At 50.2% G+C, this 23,109-nt stretch overlaps 7 protein-coding genes across 7 annotated transcripts; 2 read left to right on the forward strand and 5 right to left on the reverse strand.

Moving 5' to 3' along the window:
- Positions 1-36: 36 nt before the first annotated feature.
- Positions 37-1,779, reverse strand: AUEXF2481DRAFT_45950 (uncharacterized protein; the record flags this gene model as incomplete). Its single annotated transcript, XM_013492091.1, has 6 exons — positions 37-579; positions 629-728; positions 781-987; positions 1,036-1,068; positions 1,120-1,524; positions 1,574-1,779. 6 exons carry the CDS (start codon positions 1,777-1,779, stop codon positions 37-39), a joined length of 1,494 nt encoding a protein of 497 aa, XP_013347545.1.
- A 1,745-nt stretch (positions 1,780-3,524) lies between these two features.
- AUEXF2481DRAFT_36408 (uncharacterized protein) lies at positions 3,525-4,828 on the forward strand. The gene has a single exon (XM_013492028.1). The coding sequence runs from the start codon at positions 3,546-3,548 to the stop codon at positions 4,641-4,643; it is 1,098 nt and encodes a 365-aa protein (XP_013347482.1). The 5' UTR covers positions 3,525-3,545; the 3' UTR covers positions 4,644-4,828.
- Positions 4,829-5,413: 585 nt separating this feature from the next.
- AUEXF2481DRAFT_400325 (uncharacterized protein) lies at positions 5,414-10,224 on the reverse strand. The gene is made up of 2 exons (XM_013492286.1): positions 9,802-10,224; positions 5,414-9,631 (listed from the first exon to the last, which is right to left on the reverse strand). The coding sequence occupies exons 1-2, from the start codon at positions 9,876-9,878 to the stop codon at positions 5,512-5,514; spliced, it is 4,197 nt and encodes a 1,398-aa protein (XP_013347740.1). The 5' UTR covers positions 9,879-10,224; the 3' UTR covers positions 5,414-5,511.
- Positions 10,215-15,040, forward strand: AUEXF2481DRAFT_36410 (uncharacterized protein). Its single transcript, XM_013492029.1, has one exon. The coding sequence runs from the start codon at positions 10,298-10,300 to the stop codon at positions 14,540-14,542; it is 4,245 nt and encodes a 1,414-aa protein (XP_013347483.1). The 5' UTR covers positions 10,215-10,297; the 3' UTR covers positions 14,543-15,040.
- A 1,263-nt stretch (positions 15,041-16,303) lies between these two features.
- AUEXF2481DRAFT_36412 (uncharacterized protein) lies at positions 16,304-17,438 on the reverse strand. Its single transcript, XM_013492030.1, has 2 exons — positions 17,026-17,438; positions 16,304-16,865 (listed from the first exon to the last, which is right to left on the reverse strand). The coding sequence occupies exons 1-2, from the start codon at positions 17,149-17,151 to the stop codon at positions 16,437-16,439; spliced, it is 555 nt and encodes a 184-aa protein (XP_013347484.1). The 5' UTR covers positions 17,152-17,438; the 3' UTR covers positions 16,304-16,436.
- A 395-nt stretch (positions 17,439-17,833) lies between these two features.
- Positions 17,834-19,314, reverse strand: AUEXF2481DRAFT_36414 (uncharacterized protein). Its single transcript, XM_013492031.1, has 2 exons — positions 18,901-19,314; positions 17,834-18,847 (listed from the first exon to the last, which is right to left on the reverse strand). Exons 1-2 carry the CDS (start codon positions 19,174-19,176, stop codon positions 17,924-17,926), a joined length of 1,200 nt encoding a protein of 399 aa, XP_013347485.1. The 5' UTR covers positions 19,177-19,314; the 3' UTR covers positions 17,834-17,923.
- A 739-nt stretch (positions 19,315-20,053) lies between these two features.
- AUEXF2481DRAFT_26343 (uncharacterized protein) lies at positions 20,054-22,955 on the reverse strand (the record flags this gene model as incomplete). Its single annotated transcript, XM_013491911.1, has 4 exons — positions 20,054-20,498; positions 20,548-21,530; positions 21,584-22,318; positions 22,374-22,955. 4 exons carry the CDS (start codon positions 22,953-22,955, stop codon positions 20,054-20,056), a joined length of 2,745 nt encoding a protein of 914 aa, XP_013347365.1.
- Between the last annotated feature and the right edge of the window lie 154 nt (positions 22,956-23,109).

The raw sequence follows: 23,109 nt of genomic DNA on the forward strand, positions 1-23,109 counted from the left end.
GATCGCATCACCCAAAACCCCATACAACGATGTTGCTCAAAAGCTGAAGCGGAAGGAGGGATGATCATCTCCAAGGTTATCCGAATCGGACAGCTGGAGCCGATGGTCACGCTCGCCGGCGTCTCTTCTGGCGTTCTCTCTCTTCAGCCCAACACAAAACACCACTGCCGCTAGGCTTGTTAAAATCAACAATGCCAACGAAGTTCCATATCCAGTCGGATAGTACGGTGCCTCCTCCTGGAAGAAGACATTGCTGGATACAAGCCCACCCGCGTTCCCCAAGCCGATCATGGTACCTGAGGTGAAGGCTCTCTTGTAATGTCCGGAAGCATTGTTCATGACCCACGAGACAACCATCGGCTGGACGATATACCCGGCACTGGTGATGAAGAAGAGTGCCATGTATGCAATGCCGGGTCCAACCGCAGTAGACTTTTGCGCCAAAAGCACGATGAAGCCAACACTACCTAGGAGCACGCCGAACTGCAGCGGCCAGAATCGACTGTTGACATACGTCGACAGATAACAAGTTGCAAGGCAGAACGCACTAGCGACAACATACAAAGGGATCGAGTGGATCTGGCTCTTGTCAGTGCTACATCTGGCGAAGTCGAAGACAGGAACTGACCTGAGCTGCAGCAGACGTGTAGCCAAGCTCTTTGAGGAGGGTGGGGTTGAAGTTGTTAGTCGAATAGTTCAGAGCTACAATGCCAAAGTACATAACGGCTCTGTTCGAGGTCGTCAACTTCTGCACACCAAAAACGGTACGACAGGACTTACGCAATCCAGACTTTCCAGTCTTTTGCACACCTGGACCAATTCACACGATTCATCTTGGCATCGCCTTCACTGTCATCCATCAAACGCCACATGAGAACCTTGTGCTCATCTGGGGTTAGGAAGCGACAGTCTGCTGGCCAATCTGCGAGCCACCAGTACATGACTATGCTCATGACGACGGTGATGCACCCTTCGATGATGAATATCCTGTATGGCTCGTTAGCTTCCGGTCAACCACAGCTGCTTGGTACTCACCATCGCCATCCACCGTACCCTCTAACGCCACTCCTGGTAATCATCAGCATAAGAACATAAGCTGAGCAGCAGTGCTGTACTTACATGTTAGCCAGAGCGTAGGCGAGCAACCCGCCGAAAGCTCCTGCTACGGTGCCTGACATGTACCACCAGCAAATCCTTCGAGGTAGCTCTTCGCGACGATAGTACATGGTGATGAGCAGGATGCTTCCTGGGGAGATACCCGCCTCGAAGATTCCCAAGATGAATCGACATGCCACCAAGCCACCGAACGACTCTGTTACGCCTTGACAGATGGCCATGAGGCCGCAACCGAACAACAGAAAGCTCAGCCATACGCGCGGAGTAATGCGCTTCAGAATCATGTTGCTTGGTGTCTCACAGAGGATAAACGGGATGAAGACAATGAACAAAGCAATGTTGTAGTCGTGCTTGATCATGTGAAGATCTGTCACCATACCCTCGATCTTAGCGTTCGCGATGTTGACACTAGCCCGGTTGTCAGGCATGATTCCTCAGTAGAGTAAGTGCAACTCACCGGTCGATGAAAGATAGCATAAACATGATAGTTGGAGCAGGCACGACCCACCAGTCACACTTGCGAACTACTCTCCTTTCGATATCAGGATCAATCTCTTTGATCCTTTCTATCGATTCCAGTGAGTCGTTCTGCGAGTGCTCCAAGGACGACTTGTGAGCCTTATCGTCTCCCACAGGAAGGGGAATCGTGAGAGCTTCAGCCATGACGCTACGATATTTGTGAGAGAAAAGAGTTGAATAAAGAAGAGATGCGGTATGCCTTGGATGACGGCAGGTAACAGAATGCCGAAGAGTGGTAGTACCGGAAGAAGGGCAACGGGGTTGTGAGGTCTACTGGGACTATATATGACCGCTGCCATGCCATGCGACACCTCATCCATCCGTTCTTGCCCTCTCTGCCATGCGAGTACACGCTATGCCAGGCAAGAACGCCATCGTTTCTCCAGCACATCACTTTGAGTCAACTGAACATGATCTCTCACATCCAGCGAGCCGCAGTATCCGCGTACCAAGCACTAGTCATCTAGGAACATTCCAAGTGCCAAGCGGGATGGGATGCAGAGTTCCTGCGCAAGCAACCTCAAGAGAGTCAAGTTCACGGGTTCCCGCAGTCACTCCACTAAGTGGTGCAGAAAAAGCCAACGTTGAACTTATGGCGTGCAGCTCGTACAACGTCGTCTCAAGTCCGCTCTGTACGAAACCATCTAGAAAAAGTCGCATACATACCAACGGAGGCGAAGACGTCAGACCAAAGGCAAGGTCCTGTGAAGGTGGTGGAATGAGTGCTTGACTTAGCCTCGGCTTTATACTGCCGCTTCTAACAGCGTCGCAATCCTCTACGACAAGGTTCAGATCGACATCCTCAGTGGATGAATACTGTCAGGCTACAGAAGCACAGTCCGAGCGAATTGAAAGAATACGCAAACAACGTCGACCCACAAGTGCTAGACATCAACGGCCCGATCACCGAGTACGACTCACTTCCGTCCACCTGGTCCAGTATACCGTATCAACGCGACTCGTCCATAGCTTCGGTATAGGCAGGAACGGCTGTCTACAGAGCCTGCCGCAGAACACCGCTCCTCATAACCAGGTAATGTCTGGAGATCTGGTATCACGTTTCGGGAACCCGCATCACTTGGTGCGACATCCACTAATTTCGATTGCGCGATTATGTACCCTTCAGACGGCTCGTCGCGCGATCATCAAGCCTCGGTCTCTTTACTCTGGTCGTATTGAACAGGACTGCGTTGTCGAGGAGCGATGGTCAGATCAATGGCGCTTCTGTAATGTCTTGACAGAGAAGAGAAAGCAGACTAATCGCTGTGCTGCATTGCCTTGCCTCTTAGCGCGTGCAGTCAACATGAACAATCTGCACGACTTCAAAGCCGATTTCTCAGTTTATGGGACAGAGCGCGACGCCCAGGTATGACATGAGCATTACCGTCTGGAGGCACAAAGACATGCGATCAAAGACATTGACCACGAGCGTTATCGAGGAACTGGACGTGGCTGCTCAAACTGAAGATGACATCCCTACAGGTGGTAGCGCAAAAGTAAACCACGTCATGATCAATGGTACGGAAGAGACTCATCGCATCGACAGCTCCGAAGGCATGCAAGAGGGATATATCGAAGGATGTGAGAAAAACTTGCGTCAGACACTTCCTCGAGCGGAAATACCGCCCTAAAGGTAAGCAGCGCGATTCATTTGTTTCTTGCCGTGCGTCACTCATTATTCCATCACTCGTCACTCGTCACTTGTTGCGCGTCTTTTTGCACATTCACTCCAATCTCGGAGATTTACCAGTCGCGTGCGCATCTTCCTTCCTCTCTTCCTCGTCTACACTCCCAGCTTCCGCTTTCTTTCTTTTTTAACCCTGCACACCAAGGTAATTCTACACTTGGCAATCATTACCTTGATACACCTGGCTGACTCTGCAACCTCCAAGGCTATCACCGCAAACACCATGGCCCGCATCGGAAACATAACCCTCGACCCCGCCGGTCCTCCGAAAGGACCAGCTGTCGACACCGTCAAGGTTGTCAAGACCGATCAGCTGCCTGTCTCAAAGCCCGTCCCAGAGGAAGACCAGAGTGAAGAGGACGACATCATGTTTATCTCCGATGCGAAGATGAAGATCGTCGAACCCAAGAAGACCGTCGAGCCCAAGAAGCTCGCTAAACATCAGGACGCCATCACCCTCAAGAAGCCCGCCGGTTCCGTGCAGCCGCCCGAGTCTGTCCGCGACCCCACCGGTAAGGAACCTGGCTCTGGATCCGCGCAAGCACCGAAGACCCCCAGAAACCAAGTTCAAAAGAAGCCGGCCGTCAAGTCCGTCAAGTCCGCGCAAGCACCGAAGACCCCCGGTAACGTAACTCAAAAGAAGCCGGCCGTCGAGTCTGCCACTGTCTCCAAGCCTCCCGTATCAGAGATGGACGCCGCCGAAATCGAGCGCGAAGTCGGTCTCAATGAACTTGTCAAGCAGAAGCTCAATGAGGTCGAAGAGAAAACTCGCGATATGGAGAAAGTTCTGGCAGAGGAATACACAGCTCTTCTTGATCGTGGTTGGGAAATCAAGGCCGGCAAGATTGTCTCGACTATCTCAGTAGCCGACGTCGAATCCAAGGCCTTCCTCTTCGATATTGACTCTAGGGATACTACCGATTGTACTCGCCGAATTCAGCTTCGTCTGCGTGGACTGGCACTCGTCGCCAATACACACGTTTCTGAGGGCACAAAGTTCGCGAGCGAAGTCGCCCATTATCTCGGACCTCAAAGATATCGCACAGTGTTCGGCACTGAACTCCCAGAGTGCATTCCTCCCGACTCTGACTCAGACGATGAAGGTGCTGAGTTGACTTCTTCCGAAAAGGATGATCTGGAGAATGCGATGTCACACGAAAACATGGACGAGACCGAGAATGTCCAAACCAGCATCGAGTTGGATGAGGAAAAAGGCAAGGTTTCGGATGAGGATGAAATCGAGGTCGACAAGGTTGTCCAAATCAGCGACGAGTCGGACGAGGACAAGGGCGAGGTTTCTGACGATGATGACAATCAATAGATTGTCGTCGCTGATCAAGTCGACCAGTATATCGGACAGTTAGATACTTGAAGACGTCCGTAGCACATCATGCGTTCACCTGGAGGCCGTATCGGTTGAAGTTTATAGCCCTTAGGGTCACCCTTTTTTCCCCATACTACACGAATCGTCTTTTGAAGGACAACCTGAATTGAAATTTTCCATACACCTATCAATCATCTGTCTCCACTTCTGACATTCCATCCTCATCTCAGACTGATTGATACTTTCACGTTCGAACCAGACTCATGTTGAATGGGAGCAAACTTGCAGCTCGGTACCATGTCCTGTCCTACTTGCTGTTGGCTTACTGGAGCAAGTGGCTCAGGGATTGAGTAATCGAGCGCTGCGGCTAAAGTTCGTGACCAAGGCGATTCGTCTGCATCTTCGTTATGAGGATGACTTCTTTGAGAAATATCACAAGCGGTTCATACCAAGTCTGATGTCATGGTCCGCTCTAGCTTTGTGGCAGAGGCATACGAGATCGAAGAAGATTGTAAAGGCAGGAAATTGGAAGGTGAGATGCTTCAACTTATTTTTGTCGATGAATGCATCGTGTTCTTTTATTTTCCTAACAGCTGGAATCAGGTACAAATGCGTTCAACTGGCTCGAACCACGAGATCCTTTGGTTGTCGTCTCTGCCAGTCCCGCTGAGGCCGATGACATTTAGAGTGGAATGGCTTTGAGCTTTGCCTTCGGCCGCCAGTGATCACCACTCTTACCTGACCTCTGCCCTCATATCCTTTTGCTAGCGTCTGAAATCGATGTGAGATTCCGTATCTCGAAAGATGCTTTCTGATCTGGAAGTGGCAGTTTTCGATTACGGTACTGCCACAATGGCACCTCTACTCAGCCAACCTTATCTTCCTTTTTCGGTACGTTCCTCTCTCTCAACATTTTGATCTGCTGCCATCTGCTCCTCCAAGTAGAAGGCAACTCTCCCATCCCTCTATTGCCCCAGACACGACAAAATTCTTCTGCATTGAGTGCCAAATTTCTCACATACGAACTCAAAGCCGCGCCTGACACCACCACCGTCTCGGCTGCCGACGAGATATCAGGGAAGTCGTGTCTCGTAAGAACGCGAACCTTGAACCAAGAGTCCTCATACCAGCCAGGGTTATGAGAGCGTGTTCTTGTCTGAATGAACGTCTGACGTGCTTCAGGGACGACGACAATATAGACGTAGTTGAATTGAGACGGGAACGTGTTGAAGTCAAATTCTAACCCACTGTTATTGAATATGATGTTGACGTAGTCATTTCCAATGTGTGACTTCTTTCTTGTGCACTGAGGATCCATCTCGCGATTTGTGGGCATCATGGTTGTAACATGATAGTTGAGGGTGGTGATTGTGTCGCTGTGTCGCAAGGTGCTTCTGCCATCAAACATGCCCTCGCTGGTGTCCAGGCCGGCCACGTTCTCACGATTGTTCTTCAAAGGCACGCGCTCACCCAAACCAGCGATGAATAGATTATAATCTGGAGAACCGGACACGTTGGCCAAGATCTCATGTTCATGAGTTTGGTTCTCGCCAATGTAGATGACACCAGCTTTGAAGAAATCAATGGGAGATATGCGATCGAAGATACCGAGTGCGCGACGTGTAGCATCAGTTATGGGCAGGACAACGACTTCCAAATCACTCTTGAAGTTGCCATTGATGGTTGAGGCAAACCGTTCCTGGTACACGAGATCTGGGGAGGGGGGTTCCGTGCCGGAATAGACGAAGTGACTCTCATCGGTGCCAGAACTTCTTCGCTCGGTGATCTCGACCAGTCCATTATCAAGGTGACATTTTATCGTCAGGATACAATATTCCGAAACCCAGGTCTGTGTGATGGGGTCTGCTGACGATTCGCTAGTCGCACCGAGTGCCAAAGGAAGCGGTTTCACAACATCCTTGTCTTCTGTGACTCGCCAGATGTGGTCAACTGTGACGATTGCTTCATCCTGTACTTGGCCAGATTGGTCGGGGGAGAGTAACCTTTGCTCCATCCAAGGGAAGTGCCTCTTCTGGTCCTCTTTGCTCAGAGCAAGAAACCAGAAAGTGATGACATGGTAGCTGAGCGCAAAGACGTATTGTGGGATGTCTTCGGTAGATGGGCGGTAGTTGCTGTCTACGATCGAAGAGTTCCTGGTTGGCGGTCCCGTAGGCTTTGCACGATTCTGCTCATCAAATTTCTTGCCTCTGGCGTAGTCAATGTAGCTGAAACAAACACCAAAGACTGTCTTGATTTCGTCTCCATGAAATTGGTTGACGAGTTCGTCGATACGAGATAATCCCGCAAGGAACTCGAGCACATGAATGGCAGAGTCTGACTTGGTGACGATGGTGGACATCTGCGCTACGATACGGACAAGATCTCGACTCAACGATATCGGTAGCTCGTAACAACTCAACGTTAGTGCATTGACGCAAGCTATCGTCGTGCGATCCCATAGCGTCAGACCTTTGACAAGAGTGGTGACTGTGTCTACGTTCTCCTTTCGGGGGAAGCGCCAATGGTATCCGATACAAGTGGTTAGGATATGGTACAGGCACAAAGCCACATCGCCTTGTCGTAAGTTTGAAGTCTCTGGAGGCCTGTAAATCGTCTGTGACTGTATCTTGGCACACACGAGATTCCTTAGCAATCTAATTTCATAGATGTTCTCCGCAAACAAAGACTGATTAGAGACTTGAGGACCGACATGGACGATGATGTAGCTGTATACTTCCCAATCGCAGTTCGCAGAATCCATCATTTGGATTATCGTCTCGAGCCAAGATCTCATGTCGAGGCTGCAGTCCACCCCGTCAACTGGTTTTGACTCTGATCGAAGTACGGCGCTTACCGTTGTCGGGGGAGATTCCGGCAGTCCATGTATGTCGCCGTACTTCCAAACGGGCGGCATTATGGAGATCCCAGATTGCAAGGAAGACCTGCGAGATTGCAAGAAGGGGGAGTCCGCATTTCTGTGAAGGACCTTTGCTAAGCTTTCGCCTTCAGAATTTGCAAGGAAGAAGATGCGGTGATCTAAATCACTCCGAATGCGGAACAAGCCTCTGAGAAGCATGACTGTGGCCTCAGCTGGCCTTTCTGCGATGGCAAGAAGCTGGAGCATTTCGGTATATACCCTACGTGATCGTTCGAGCTGATCGACACTGCTGCGCATCAACAGGACCACGAGCCCGGCATCAGGCAGAATGGATGGCAAGTCTTCGTCTTGAGCCCTGTGTTGTGAGCCAATCTCGGGCTTTGGATCTACGGAAGCATCGGGCTCGGCAAAGAACGGTATCTCGATCAATTCGTGAAAGCAGCCTGTACGAGCCGATTTCACGAATACCTCTAGTGTTCGACAGAAGATTGAGTCGCTCACACCTACGGTGAAACATAGTAGAACATGAACCAAATTACCTCTGAATGTATAATTTGTTTCGTTGTCCAAAGCATTCAGAATCAAATCGCGACAAGTGTTGGTGGCCTCATCTTCACCGAGTTGTTGAGCGGTGCGCCATGCAGACTTGATGACCTTGAGAGCCTTTTGGCGCAGCGTGAGATGGCAAGCGGTGTTGAAGATGAAATGGTTGGCGAGCTCCCTAATCTCACCGAGCCAATTACCGATTGAGATGCGAAAAGAGGATGGTTGATAAGCTGATATCAGCTTCATCGACTGTTGCTCCGTCAACCACGGCGCTACATAGAGCGCGATCCTTCGTAGCGTCCTGGACTGCTGAAGACTGATTCCTTCCAGATGCTCAAGGCACGAGATGACGCCACGAACGGTTTCTCTTCTGTTCTCACGATCTTTCATGAACCGATCCAGACTGCCATCTTCCTTGCTTAGACCGACCGCAAGGGACTCAAGTGGGGCTTTGGCGTTCTGGATAATAGCTTCTTGTATGTGTATCCAATCCGGAGCCGCGAGGAGCTTTTGTTGCATTTCTGCGTCATCAACCAGAACTTTAACCAGCTCCAAGCGTAACCTGGCATACGCGGAGGCTATGTCTTCTGGTACAGGTCTTGCCAGGGCATCCATCAAGCGATTGATATCCAGATCTATTGAGTAGCGTGTTGTTGCATTGATCAGCGACAGTTCAAGCAGAGCAGCGGCTCCTGCAGCTTCCTTAGGACAAGTTTCCTCGTCTTCAAATCTCCGAAGCAGGCTTTCGATCGTCTCGTCCTTCAAATGAGTGTTCATGAAATACGAAAAAGTCCTACTGGTCTTTTCCTCAAGACCCTTTCGTCCTCTCAAGAAACAAAGAGTTCTCGTAGCATTCGTCACTGCCTCTTTCGGAATGTGGGTATAGATGATCAGAGTGCCTAGAATATCGCAAATTCTCTCCGGGTCCTCGAAAGCCAGTTTGTATCGTAGCTCAAACATGCCTTGAATCAGTGCGGTGATATCCGAGTCGCGAAAAAATCTCGCATTGTACTTGACAAGGTTGTTAACGAGGTCGAGTGACGTTGAGATAGGCAAACCAGATGCGCGAGCTTCGGACCTTTTGACATCTTTCAGAGCAAACTCCGAGTCGACCTCATGTAAGAGAGCTGGTATGAGACCGGTTAATAGAGGTTCAAACCCTTCAAGCTGACGACCATTATCGCTAAGTATGGTCAGAAGATAGGAAGGGAAATCGGTGTAGCGATTCGTGGTTCCATCATGGTATAAGGTGTAGAAGAAGTGCAGACGATTCGCGGGAGTGCATTCTGGCTTGAAGGCCAGCTTCGCAATGATTCCTAGGCCAAGGTCTGTTTTGGTAAGGTCATCTTCACGAAGGAGCGTTTCGGCGGAATGGAAGACTTTGAGAACATCAGGCACTGGGAACTCATCGATCGAGTCGCATATTCGTTGCTGAAGTTGGACAAGATCTTTCTCCGGATCGTCGGCGTCTATTTCTCGCAGCAAGTTTTTGAGATGATATTGTGGCTTCTCTGATTTCGACGAGGCTAAGGATAAGGGTAATGAGACTTTGGATGACGCGCTGTATATCTTGCTTAGCATTGGCATTGTCGGGTGGCAGATGGAATGGACAATTATTGGAAAAAAGACGTAATGGTGGATAGATCATGATGCGCCGCCGTTAGCCGCATTGACGCAATTTGCCGACGGCTTCGAGTCGTACGGTATGGACAGGGTTGAGTGGATGCCTACCTTCGATTGAACCTGGGTCTCGGAGCAGCCAGGAAGTTCCGTTCATAAGGATCGCGGAGACCTCTTAGAAGAGCCATACTGTTAAGTTTGGTTCAGGTCACGGCTCTCTCATTCGGCAGAGCGGTCAACGGAGGAGTCAGGTAGATGGGTCGTGACGTAGAGATGGCAGACAGCACGTTGTACGAAGGCAGCGCGTGCGTGAAAGATGTGCTGGAGATCTAGGTAGTGCAGTTTTCATGCTGAAGTGAAAGCAGATGATGCAGATGGATGATAGGATTATCTACATCAAATGGTAGCGTGTCATGGGTATTTGTACGAGATAGGGCTTGGATAGGCTTCGAAATGTGGAGAAGTCGCGGAGGAGCAGCGGGCGGGATGGAGCGTGATTGGGCAGGAGCGACAACAGGGACCCTGCGACTGCTCGCTGCCGATAGTTGTTGTTTGAGCTCCTGCCCAAACAAAGATGGAGCGGGAATGAGTGGCTTGTAATGAGGAAATGGCAAACGACCCTCTCTCGCCCATCGCGCCGGCGCGCGTACGGGTGCTTGTCCTGCCCGCCGGGCGCATCAAGAAGCATCGCTTCATGTCCTTCCTGGAGCGACTGCAACAGCACGACAGGGTACGACTAGGAGACATCAGTCCCGACACCAAATCCAACAATTCGCTCTTCTCGCCGCTGGCCTTCCCGAATGGCTCTCTCCTATACAACTTCTCGACGTCAATGGCGCCGCCGTCGCATGCCCAACTGGCCCCTTTCGATCTCTTCCGAGAGTCCATGATGGTGCTGGGCATTGCCGACGCCCTCGAGTACGAGTCCTCCCCCAAGGACGAATTGCAGCATGTAGTCAAGAGACTAGCCGAACAGCATCCCAAGATGCTCTTGTCGCAGCTACTTGTGATGGATTGCACTCCTGAGCAGCAGAACAACTGGAGCCTGGACGATGCCATCTGCGTCCCACCCTCGCACGCCTCCAAGACGACGACCATGAACACAATCATGTGTGACATCTCAGCCAAGCTGCTGTCTGAGATGGCTACATATGCGACCGCCGTACAAGCTCTGCCAAGTGTTCAGTCACCAGGAGCCTCAACTCGTCCCACAGACTCCCGCCCGTACCTGGACCGTTCCTTGTCGTTACGTACGGACGCATCACGTCCAGAGTCGCCCGCTGAATCCTCCGCCGTCCTTTCTCCCTCCGAAACCCCTCCGTCCAAGGCTCCACCTACAAATTTCGACGATATGGGAGCGCACACGAGGTCCGACAGTGGCAGCAAGATTGCGAATAGAGATCGCATGTCGGTTCAGACTTTTGGATCCACGAGTGCGCAAGAAAGAGCAAAGAATAAGGGGAAAGCAAGAGTCGGTATCGTCATAGGCAATCTATACATGCTTGCCGGACGTTGGAACGATGCCTGGCGAGAACTTGTCGAGCATACAAACAAGGCTCGCTCTGCCTCGGACTACCTGTGGTACGCCAAGGGTCTAGAAAGTATCGTGGTCTGTATGCTTCTGCTCATCTGGTCTGGCTTCGACTTTCCAATTCCCGCCATCTGCAATTCTGGTCCTGACAGATCTTCATCCATAATCTCCTCCGCCATTACCAGAGATGGTGTACCGCCCATAGGCCAACAGGACCCCACTGCGGCGAAAAACGCCGCTGTGAGGGCTTCCAGGCTACTACCAGATCTGGTGCCCATGATCATCTCTGTCTACGAAAGGACAACTGTTCTAGCCGGCGAGCCCATGTCTCCGGTCGCATACTCGGAGAGTGTGCTGAGATTGTCAAAGCTACTGGCTTTCCTTCAGAATGCAGGCGGTGAACTGGATTCTACCATCTTGCAAAAAATCGCTTCCACCTCCAGTCGATCACTGTACCAACCCAGGATCAATGCTAGCTTATCCGGCGGCATATTAAAGCACGCCATTGCTGACATGGCTCTACGAGCATACCCACCGCCAAGTGCTGGCGTTCCCCTTGCCGATGTAGTAGCGTTCCAATCAGGTATCGTGTCTGTTCTATCTATGCTTGGACTTGAACGGAAAAAGGCAGTCATCGTGAAAGAGATGATCACTTCGCTCGTACCAGCTCTCGTCCAAGCGAGAAAGGTCGGTGCTGCTGAAATGGGCATTCATCCTGCTGCAAGTTTGTCTGCCGCTTTCAGCACAGGACTTACGCCTTCGGTTACCAACGATGATCAAGTAGGTCTTGGTGACCTCCTGAGAGACCTTCATTATACGTATGGTGCTCGCGACCGGAGCCACCACGACTCGACGAATGTGGCATCCGGGACAGGCCTGGAGAATGCCCTAGACATGATGATGGATGCTACGATCGCAATGGCTACCCAATCTGCTAGTACAAAGTCGTTTGGCAGCGTCAATCTCAAAATCGATATCCTTAGAGCGTGCATCGATTTCTGTGAAGCATTGCCCGATTTGCCAGGTGTAGTGCACTTCTCCGCTCTCCTGTTGCGAGTTGTCGGCCCACAAGGAACCATGACTGCACATGAGCATAACCGTCGCGTTACATTAGTCACAGAGGAGCAACTTCGCCTAATCTCAAACATGGCAAGAACTATCAATGCTGCTAGCAAGATCGGCCTTCCAAACATTCAGGCTGCATATTGGGATGACTTCATTGTCCGCGACGTCCAATGGGTCGATGACACAAACAACGAGAAGCTACGAGAGCGTCATAAGTCTGATCTCTTGTTCGATCAGAGCAACAAACCAGGGAAATCGCCATTCTTGTACAATCCTTTCGCCAAAGAAACACATAAGACCGAAGAGAAGATAGTTGTTGTAGGTGAACCAGTCGAGCTCGTCGTCACCCTTCAAAATCCATATGACTTCGAGATCAAGATCGAACACTTATCGCTGGTGACCGACGGGCCAGCGATTGACGTTGATCAACAACCTGTCATTCTAGGCTCCGCTCGACTTCAGAATGTTATGATCACTGCGCGTGCCAGAAAGGGTGGCCAAATCCGTATCATTGGATGCTCCATCCGGATATCCGGCTGCAAGGATCAAGTCTTCCCAATTTACCAGTCGTACTGGAAACCTGATTTTCCTGTCAAGATCAAGGACCTTGGCCTCACGGCTCGTGACGCAACCTCTATCACCACACAGTCCAAGAACTCAAAAGGCCGTGCATCGAAGCCTGTCCAGCCCAAACCCACGGAAGTCTCAGCTACGGCCATTCAAGCTCAGCCACACATTGTATTCGACAGCCTCAGTATCTCAGAGTCTGCTCTGATGGTCCTTGAAGGACAAAAGAAGTCGTTTCGCGTCACTCTTCGAAACACTTCGGCGGATATCGCTGTTGATTTCTTGCACGTTTCTTTCGATGACTCCTTAACGTCTTCCATCCATACTGCGCTGGCAGCGAAAGAATTGACTAAGCCAGATATGCATGGCCTTGAGCTTGAGTTGTCGGGTAATCCGACGTTCAGATGGACTCGTCTGGGCGGTGGTCAAGACATGGTCATCCGGCCGGGTGATAAAGCGACCTTTGAGATTACGGTCCTCGGTAAACCTGGCCTTACTGCTGCAAAGATCATGTTCGATTATGCCCATCTGGGTCAGCCTTTCTCGGAGGTTGAAGGTCGAGCTTTTACGCGTCAGGTTATAGTTTCTGTTGATATCACTGTCAACGCAAGCATACAGCTCCACCGGATGGATTTCACAGAGTTCTCTCCTGATTTTGCTTGGGCGAATCGAGGCCTACAGAAACAAGGTCAACGACCCAAGTCGCCACGATCACCCTCACATTCAGTAGAAAAGGGCAGCAATCGCTTCCGGACCCTGCTGGATCGCGTGGGCTTGGAATCGAGCAATGAAGAGCACTGTCTACTTCTTCTCGATCTGCGCAACTCATGGCCGAATCCGCTCACTGTTTCCTTCCAAGTCCGATCCTCGTCTTCTGACGAAACATGGGATCGAGCCTACACTGTTCATGAGGTTATTCATCCTGGTCATGTAGCACGGCTTGTCTTGCTGCTTCCACGCCTCCATGTTGTCAACCCATTTGCGCCCATACCCATCTTATCTCAACAGAACCAGCGACAATTCGTTGTCTCGGCCGATGGGCCTGTATCTGCCGACCTCGAGCGCGCAACACGGGAACAATTCTGGTTTAGGGAGGAGGTATTGAAGTACCTACGCGGTACGTGGGAAGAGAAAGGCTCCGATAGGAACGGCAACATTGATCTTCGCGGTCTCAGATTGAGCCCAAAGATGATAAACACGATACGCCTGCAGGATGTTGACGTCAGAATGTCTGTAATAGCTTCCGAAGGCGAGGATGTCCAGCAAAGCGGCCGCAGTAGATTTATTGTGCCTGCAGCAAGTCTGTTGACACTGCGTACTACCATTCACAATAAAAGTCATGGCACGATCAAAGCGCTCCTGAGACTTCAGCCGATACTCGCGGACCAGAACTCTGCGGAAGCTAGTCTGGACATCTCTCGTCGACTTCTCATCAGCGGAACTCTGCAGCAGGGCCTACCGGTGCTTCTACCACATAGCTCTGCTACCATCGAACTTGGCATATGCCCTCTAGCCACTGGCGAGTTTGAGATCAGTGCGTTAGTAGAGGAAATTGCGTTGCCAGTGCTAGGTGTAAAAGCAATCGGCGAGGTGGAAACAGAGGATTTTGAAGCAGGCAAGGAGGGACTTGCGAGGAAGGAGCGAAGGGTATGGCGGGGTGAAGAGGCTTGCAGAATAGTCGTCATCTGACAACGCTTCCAATGATAATAATCATCTCCAAAACGAGACTCTACCTTTCTACAGCAGGAACCAGTGACTGGATCGTCGATGGGGATACTATTTACGGGGTTCTCGAGAGGAGACATTGTCGTTTCCGCATATCCTCTCTGACCTAATTTTGAGCATGTGGGAAGGCACAGTATCATTTAAACTCGACTACTTACACCGCTGATTGACAAAAGCCGCAGATAGAACTCTTGCAGCGAAAGGCAAAAAGATAAGGACGGGTTAATGGTCTGAGTTGAACCAGGGACTTGACAGACAAAAGAGAAGTCCAGGCAGCTCGTTGAACCATTTTCCCACACTAAATGATTCAGACACCATCGTAACAGGAGACCATATGGAGGGGTCTGATTGGCCGCGCTACCTGGATGGAAAGTTGTTTGTTCGAGCGGTATATAAAGCGTAGACTGATGGTTCACTTGCGAATATTCGAGATGGACTTAAATTCATCGTCACTACTAGCGCTCACCAAATCCATGCTATCCTCGGTACATGCTCTGTAAAGGTCAGTCTCACTTCTTCTGACAGACCGTACACGCCTACAGAAACAAGTTCATTATTTCCTCACTACAGAGCTCGAAAAGTGAGAATTTGCTGGAAGACCGGGAGTGAAGCAGGTCGCTGTCTCACTCGGCCACCTGTAGATTTCATACTCCGTTCACCTTATATCTGCTGTACGCTCTCTGCTTCTCTCTATCTCTCTCTCCTTTCCCTCCTCTCCTTGCTTTCTACAACTCAGCCAGACGTTCAGACCTTGAGAATCTAGGAGACTTGAGAAGTTGGAAATTCTCATGTATCTTGATAGACTTGACTAACTAGGTGGTCAGATCATGGATCACAAACTTCGCCGTTTGACTCGTCTCAAGAAAAAGCGTGCCACCTCATCCCCTCTGTTATCTGCACCCTCAAAAGAGACAGCAACTTGGCTCAGAAGACAGAGTGTCACCAGCGAGATCAAGTCCCGGAGTTGAGCAACAAACTTCACCCACTGAACCAGACTCCGAAGAGGTCGACAAAGAAGCAGTAAAGCCAAGTCATCATCAAAAGTCAGGCTCCAAGACTAACAAGAAGTTAGCTGGTAGCCGCTGCTGTCGCCGAGGAACTCGCACGACTCGAGGCAGACCTCGAAAGTAAAATTAAGGAATTCAACAAACAAATGGCACTTTGTTCCACCAAGGATCTCAAGAACAAGCAAGAACAAGTCGCTGAAATCCTCGATGGCGCCTTGTTTGACCGCTTCTGGTGGGTCTTGGAGCAAAGAGAGCTCTTCAGAAGAAGAAATGTATGTTTTTTGGACTCGATATGCTTTACCAAGTTGTGACGCTGACATATCCCTTAGCATCTCTTCCACCACGTCTCCACACTTCTTACCTGCGTGTCAAAGGACAAGCTCGCCTGCCAAATCTACGAACACCATCTTGAATTACACTTGGAGGCTACCGACGAGGTGTTTGGTGTGCTTCTCCCCATCCACAGCATGCCTAAGGGCGAACTCCGCACACTGATCGAAAATCACATCCTCGCCAGGTTGGGTGCTCTGGAGGATCCTCTGCTTTGCGAACTTTACCCGCCCGGCGAAAACGTGGAGGGTGAAGATGCGGACATGGCCGAAGCTGGACAGGATGATTGATGCACTCGGATGAGATTCTCATCAAGTCGACTGCAGCGGACTTGGAGCACGTCACCATCGTGGGCAGAACAATATTGTAAACTAGTACAGGCCGCATCTAGCCTAAATAGCGATACTTTATCCCCTCTACCAAGAGCCTTCTTCTGGTCAATGTTCAAGCCATGCTCACCTTGACTCTGCCGTGAATTGCTCTACTTTGGCTTTCTTTCCACCTCCTCGAATCCCTCATCCTTACAACTTGGCAACCTCGGGGTCGATATTCGTCTTGTCATGCTCACACGTACTCAACACTCTCCCCTTACTATCTTTCATAACACCCCTCAAACTAGCCTGCACCCTCCCCACATGCACAACCTCACACTCCACAGTAACCTTCTCTCCCACACTTGCAGGCCTCAGATACTTGACATCCAAAACCCTGCTCACACCTCCTAGCATCCAGAAGCCGGGTTTAGAGATAGGTGCGAGGGCGAGAGTGGTTAGATTGTCATAGATGAGTGTTTGGGCTGCTCCGTGCATGTTTGACCAGCCATTTGTGTAGTAGGCGGGGATTTTAAAGGTGAAGGTGCATGATGCTGTTGTGGGGGACGATTGGGTGACGGAGAGGAGCTGGACTGGGAGGGATGTCTCTGTGCTGTGATAGAGAAGGTCGCTGAAGCGCTGTGATGGGATTGTGTCAGTCGTGATATTTTGCTTTCAGTGTTACATGCTTGCTGGTTTCTGCATTGTTTGTCGTATGTTCTCTTCCTTCTCTTTCTCAAGCATTCACGCATGCTATCAAGATGCACAACAAAAGATGAAATGAAGTCAAAACACGTACCGGCTCCTCCGAAGCAGTGCCGTGAGCCTCCACCAAACCCTTCACCCTCTCCTCCGGCGACTTCTTTGCCCAATCCTTGTAAACAGGATGTTCATATGGATTAGGTATATCTTTTGGATTCGGCATGGTGTCAGAAATGTGTATGGATAAGGTTGAAACTACATCTTTCCACTCTCGACTTCTTTTTATGAGCACTGGGTGGATAGCGTCGTCGTCGTAAAGCAATTTACTGGCGGACAAAGCGTCGCTTTGAGCTCGGTCAAACTGGATTTGGAGGTTACAACCGAGGTCGTATTATTTGCTGCTATCTGCATGTGATTGACGATTGTTATTTATCATCTTGACTTCCGTCAACTGTATGCATACTCATGACGGATTTCAAGGCTTGGGAGAAATGTGAGGAAATGTCAGAGTGTGTACTGAGACTTGGTCGTCTTGCTGCGACATCGGAGCTCATCCCGCTCTTCCGCCGTAGTGTCCAATTCGCTCTCTCAGCCAGACGCGACTCTGCATCGGTAACGCATCTTGCAATGGCAGTCAAACAAAAAGCAGCGGCTACGCGGTTTGAGAATGACGCGTTGATGATACGACACTTCTAAAAGCAAGTTTTTGTCGCGCCGTTATCTTGCATGTCAACGCGTCGTCCTCTCATCTTCATGCTCAGGACATAGTACCACATCGTGTTTCCTTTGACAGCGGAGAAAGTACGCCTATTTCGGTAGCTATGAGAAGATCACCGACGAATATGGACGAATGTTCCCTTCGTCGCTGACACACAACAAGTTTCGTCTGCATCTTGCAGAAAAAGGCAATCGTTGAAGCGATGAGTGCTACTGACTTGCAAGAACTATCACAACTACGAAATATCTCAAGTCTCAGATGGTCAACGAAACCTCTCTCACTGGCCGAAAGGATTCCATCCAGTTTCCACCAGCTCAACTGTCCTCTTGGTAGCCTCATCCAACTCCTCAGTCGGCAACCCCAAAACCTCATTGTCCAATCCTCTTCTACTTTGGTAGTCACCACTGCCATCCGGATAAAACACTCTCGAGTACATGGCTTTTGCAAAAGCAGTTCGATCTCCCGTCTTCATAGCCTCCATCCCTTTGGCATATCTCTCTTTGCTGGGCTGATAACCAATCTCCCAGTCCGCATCACTGGTACCGAGAACTCTGTGGACTGAGTCCAGCATATCCCTTTGGCTGACTCTAAAACTGCTGATGTAAAAACTCTTGTTTTTGTAGGCTTCCAAGCTGTTGTCTCCACCCTCGACAGGTAGAGAAAGGATCTTCGCAACAGCTCGACCGCATTGTTCCCAAGTACTGGTATTGATGACTGTCTTTCCATCATCAAAGAATGTTGCTTTCTTCTCTCTAATGTCAATACCGTATAGGTCACCAATACCCAAACTCCACTCATACCAGAAGCTGCACACCAAGGAGAAATGACTCATGCCTAGCTCCTCAATCTGAGGGAAGTACGAGTAAACCTTGGAAGCAACAGGGATATCAGCCACCACGTCTGGGTTCGTAAAGTCGAAACCGTAGGCATTGGGCATGACGTATTTGATTCCTGCTGCTCCGGCCGCAGAGACGAGATTACTGTGGATGTGATCGGGCGCTGTGACCGAGAGAGTGATCATGAGGAAGTCTTGTCCTTTGAGTGCTTCTGTCAGGTTTGAGATGTCGTCGTAGTCGACTTCGATGATGTTGACGGCCGGTGGGACAGAAAGATTGCTGCCTTTGCGGGTCAGAGCTGTGACTTCGTGGTTTCCGAGTCTCAGGAGTTCGTTGATGGTGTGTGAGCCCATGTTCCCGCTGGCCTGGAGTAGTCATGTCAGTCAAGTCCTTGAGAGGAGCAGTCAAGTTTGCTTACGCCGACAATGGCTACTTTCTTGATGAAGGAAGTCATGTTGAGTGTGATTATTGAGTCAGTGTGAGGATTGAAGTTGCTAATGCTTTGATCAGCTTGTTTTGTCATTTGCAGCATCGCGACTGCCTCTGACTTTATATGTCTCCTTCCTCCAAGCATGTCGGAGTTACGACTTCCCAATCGGGTAACATGCGGGGATAAGCCAAACACCGCGGGAGACGGAGGAAATGGTTCTGCCGACTTGCATGCATCATTGCTGCCGCATCGCTCCTGCTCCATCGTAAGTTGGTGTTTTGGCAAACGCGATCTCTGCATGATTGCGATGGTCGGTCTATCTCGCCGGTGCTGATGAACGGTGACGTTGTCCGTCCACATCTCATGTTGTCTGCTTTGTCGCACATGCAGCTGCAACAAGGCACCATACTTTCGAGCGAGATGATGGTCTCACCTCAGAACACTTGCTTCGTCAGCGACTCGTCATTAATGTTTCGATGTAGGAATCGACTGTATCTTTCTACAGCTCACCTCTTGCTTTGTGCTGCTGTCAAAGAAGAGGTGACATTTAACCATCTGTCAGACGCGCTCACCTTCATCTGGTCTCGACTTTGTCTTTGCTACCGACTCGCTGCCTTGCGACAGATCGTTTCGGACCGCTGCTCTCGCCTGTGGAGACGTCAGTCGCCACTTCTTCGTCTCTTCAACCTCGAGCTCGACTCCAAGTACATTGAGATCGCTTTGGCTGTTAGTAGAACTTGGGGCACACTGTCAAAGAGAAAGGAAAATGGTACATAAAGATGAAAGCAAAAACTGATTTGTGATGGTGGCTAGAATGCTGAAACTGCCAACCCTTGATGTCCTCCTGCGTTTTGGAAGGACGTGTGTAGTCTTCATCTGAATTTATGAAGATCTCTTGATCGGCTGCTGTAGAGTAGAGACGGTATGTGAAATTGCAGAATCCTTCTTCTTCTGCTTGATGTTGAAAAAATCCCTTTGTGCTTCCTTGGAGCTGCGCTTCATCGGTGGAAGATCGTCAAGTCGTTACTGTTTGTCCGCCATTTCTCATCTCTTTCTTCAAGTTCTACTTCTGTCTTTTGCCTTATCTTTTTTCTCGTCCAGTAGAGCCTCTTGTTTTGTAATTCTTCTTGGTTGGTGTCTTTCAAGTGTCGGTAGCCTGCCTGCCGGTCTCTCTAGCCTTCTTGTATGCTTCGACGTCAGCCTTCAGGCTCTGCAAAGCGTCATCGACAGTGGCGAGAATGCCTGGAGCAATCTCTGCGCGCTTCTCCGGGGACATGCGCTTTCCCTTGAACTCGTTGAGAAGAGCATCCTTGCAGTTGTCGAAGACGGTCTTGACACGCCTCTCGACTGCGGAGATCCACTTGTCGGAGATCCTCTTGAGCTGCGTGGAAACGTCATCTCCCATCTTGCTAAAAGGCCCGCTCACGTCGAATAGCTTTCTCTTCAGGTGTTTCAGACGCTTCTTCGGTCCTTGAGATGTGCCTGGTGGGATCTCGGTCATAGCTTCTTGGTAGATGAGTTGCGTGCTCTCGGCGAAAGCAGGAATCGTGGAACCAGTGTCCGTTGTGGACGCGGTCGAGATTTGTCTGTTCGCGTTAGGAAAGGCTTTTGCTCAGTGGTTGGATGACAACATACCTGATCTTTTCCTTGAGCCAGGTGCACAAGCGGAGCATCTCCTCCTCGAATGCCTCCTTCTCCTTGTCCCAAATTTCAAAGATCTCCTCCATGTCGACACCTCCAACCTGTTCAAGTCGTCCGATCTCATGCTTGAGGTCTGCAATTGTGTCACCCATAGACTCGATGATAGTCGAAGAACATTTGTCGACTTCATCAAACAAGACCTGTTCGAGAGGAAGGAGATGCTTGCTCACAATGAGCAGGATGGCCTCTGTCCAGAACTCAGGCTGCTGAGTAATCTTTTTGATACTGTGCTTGTGCTTGCCGTTCTTCTTGAAGAAAGACGAGATGGTGGCTGCTGGGTATTTTGCCCACTTGCCATCGATCTTGGCCTCAATTTCCTGCACCATTGCATCGTTCCGTAGAAGCTTCAGGGTATTGACATTGTGGCGAGTTGTGGATGCGGTCAACACCTTTTGGTGCTTCTTCATTGGAAGAAACGCACTAGTCTCGAACACAGCGATGACACGATCTCTACGAGGAAGTTGCGCAGCGCTGAACGTAAGTCTGAGTCTTCTCAGCATCTGCTGTATCTTCAGATTGTGGTGGCGTAGCGACTCGACCCTGGCCCGACTGGGAGCACTGCATAGCTGTGCCCGAAGCTCATCGATGCCAGTCTGGTCGTAAGACAGTGTGGGCGGATTGTTCTCGTCGGGACCATTGACGTACTTTGAATAGTCGATGTTGGAGATGATGACGACGTTCAGATCGCCAGTGTTGCGAGTGTCGAAATACTTCTTCTGAAACTGCTCTCGAGTGCTGCGATCGCGGACATCGAGTCTTTCGTCTAGCAGCTCCTTTTCCAGGCGCTTGACTTCCTTGATTTGTTCATCGCTAGAGGAGATGTCGATCTTGGCCTGAGCCTTCTCCAGTCTGTCTTTCATTTGCCTCAGCTTGCTCTTGTCAGCTGCGCTGCATCTCGCGGGCTCTTCTTCAATTATCTGTATATGGTCAGTCATGTCTCCTGCAGTGCCGTGAATCCAAGGTGCCATACCTCCTTTCCTCTAAGTACCAGCCAGACGTTTCCAGCACCCTTCTCGCGCACTGCTTTGCTCAAGTAGTATGCAAGTTCCGGTTTGGAAAGGCATCTCACAACGTCACCGACCACAATCGTTCTGGGACATTTCTCGAAACCATCCAAAGCGACTTGGCTGGTATGGGTGTTGGTGTCGCGGATTCCGGGAAGATCAGAGATCTGGATACCTTGGGCGAGAAAAGACGAATGTACACCAATCTGAATTGATGTCACAATTGGTGCAAGGTCACCTCTTTCGGTGAACGGCTTGATCTTGTTGCTCATGTCGAGAAGACTCTCTGCAGTCATTGTTTTCGAGCGCGACTCCCAGTCGAATCCTTGTTCGTGGATGCGACCAAGAACATCGGTGTGGAGTTTGCTGATGATGGGATCAGGATCACCACCGGCAAGCAAACCTTTCTTCTGCATCATGTCCTCGATATCCGGTAGGCTTGTGACATCTTCGTTCTCTGGAAATAGTCTGTTCAAATACTCCTGAGCTGCATCAGCTGCTTCGCGAACGAGGTCATTGTCGTCATCAGAACGTTCGACCTCAGAAAGTTTGAACCACTTAATGAGATCCTGGAAGCAGGTTCTGAGCACTGATTTGATGCTGCCCTTATAGCGAATCACAACTTTGATCTCGAAGTTTGCCTGTCCGGTCGAGTATGAGAAGACCATGGGAGATTGTGTCATGCTTTCGCTGGAGTTACCCTATAAGAGACGAATGGTCAGACAAAATACGGCAAGATTGATCCAGTAAACTTACACTGCTTGCCAAGTTCCTGATACCCGCAAGATGGCTCATGAGTGTAGACTTTCCTGTACCAGGATCGCCCACCAATGAGCACCACATGGGCTCCGGCATGGGAGTTTTCTGATTCGCGGAGAAGAAGGTGTGGTAGTTCTTCATTTCATCATCTTCACCAACGAACGGTAAGATCTTCGGAATGATCTTTTGGCGAATCACGCGTGGCAGGTTTTGCTCGGCCCAACGATGATAGTTGCTGTTGACTTCGAGCTTGGGGACAACTTCGTGAATGGCGTAATCGTACTTTTCGGGATACGCATAAATCCTGACTGGGTCGCCAGAGTACGAAAAAGGAACTTCAGCTGAGAAAGACTCGTTGTTGTTGGAGCACTTCGTGCGCTTTGCTTCGGGGGTATCTTCATCCTTGATGGGACGCTTGGCCGAAGTCTGCGGTTCAAAAAGTGATGAACTGTCCTGTACATTCTCCATCTTGACCTCAGATTCGACCTCCACATTCTCCTCGCCAAAAGGCATAGCAGGACGAGGAGGCATAGTCGTGCTGACCTCTAGCTTCTCCATGTCGGAGAAAGGGTCGGACATCTTGAAGGGTTGGCTCAAGTGTATGCCTTTGAGTCTAGAAAGAAGCCGAGAACAGACGATCTCAGGGTCAAGTCAAATATCTCCTCTCTATCGATGCTAGGGATGGTCGGATGGTCGGAAGGCGGCCGTGATGCAAGAGTTGGAGCTAAAATTG

Source organism: Aureobasidium subglaciale (genome assembly GCF_000721755.1).
Source record: "Aureobasidium subglaciale EXF-2481 unplaced genomic scaffold scaffold_2, whole genome shotgun sequence".
NCBI classification, from domain to species: domain Eukaryota; kingdom Fungi; phylum Ascomycota; class Dothideomycetes; order Dothideales; family Saccotheciaceae; genus Aureobasidium; species Aureobasidium subglaciale.

Excerpts from the sequence above, each read along its gene's own strand:
- AUEXF2481DRAFT_36408 (XM_013492028.1), top strand. The coding sequence starts at position 3,546 with ATGGCCCGCATCGGAAACATAACCCTCGACCCCGCCGGTCCTCCGAAA.
- AUEXF2481DRAFT_400325 (XM_013492286.1), bottom strand. The coding sequence starts at position 9,878 with ATGGCTCTTCTAAGAGGTCTCCGCGATCCTTATGAACGGAACTTCCTG. Across the intron at positions 9,632-9,801 it reads AGACCCAGGTTCAATCGAAG|CGCGTCATCCAAAGTCTCAT; the intron begins GTAGGCATCCAC and ends CAAGATATACAG.
- AUEXF2481DRAFT_36410 (XM_013492029.1), top strand. The coding sequence starts at position 10,298 with ATGGCAAACGACCCTCTCTCGCCCATCGCGCCGGCGCGCGTACGGGTG.
- AUEXF2481DRAFT_36412 (XM_013492030.1), bottom strand. The coding sequence starts at position 17,151 with ATGCCGAATCCAAAAGATATACCTAATCCATATGAACATCCTGTTTAC. Across the intron at positions 16,866-17,025 it reads GCACTGCTTCGGAGGAGCCG|CGCTTCAGCGACCTTCTCTA; the intron begins GTACGTGTTTTG and ends ATCCCATCACAG.
- AUEXF2481DRAFT_36414 (XM_013492031.1), bottom strand. The coding sequence starts at position 19,176 with ATGGAGCAGGAGCGATGCGGCAGCAATGATGCATGCAAGTCGGCAGAA. Across the intron at positions 18,848-18,900 it reads AGAAAGTAGCCATTGTCGGC|GCCAGCGGGAACATGGGCTC; the intron begins GTAAGCAAACTT and ends TGACTACTCCAG.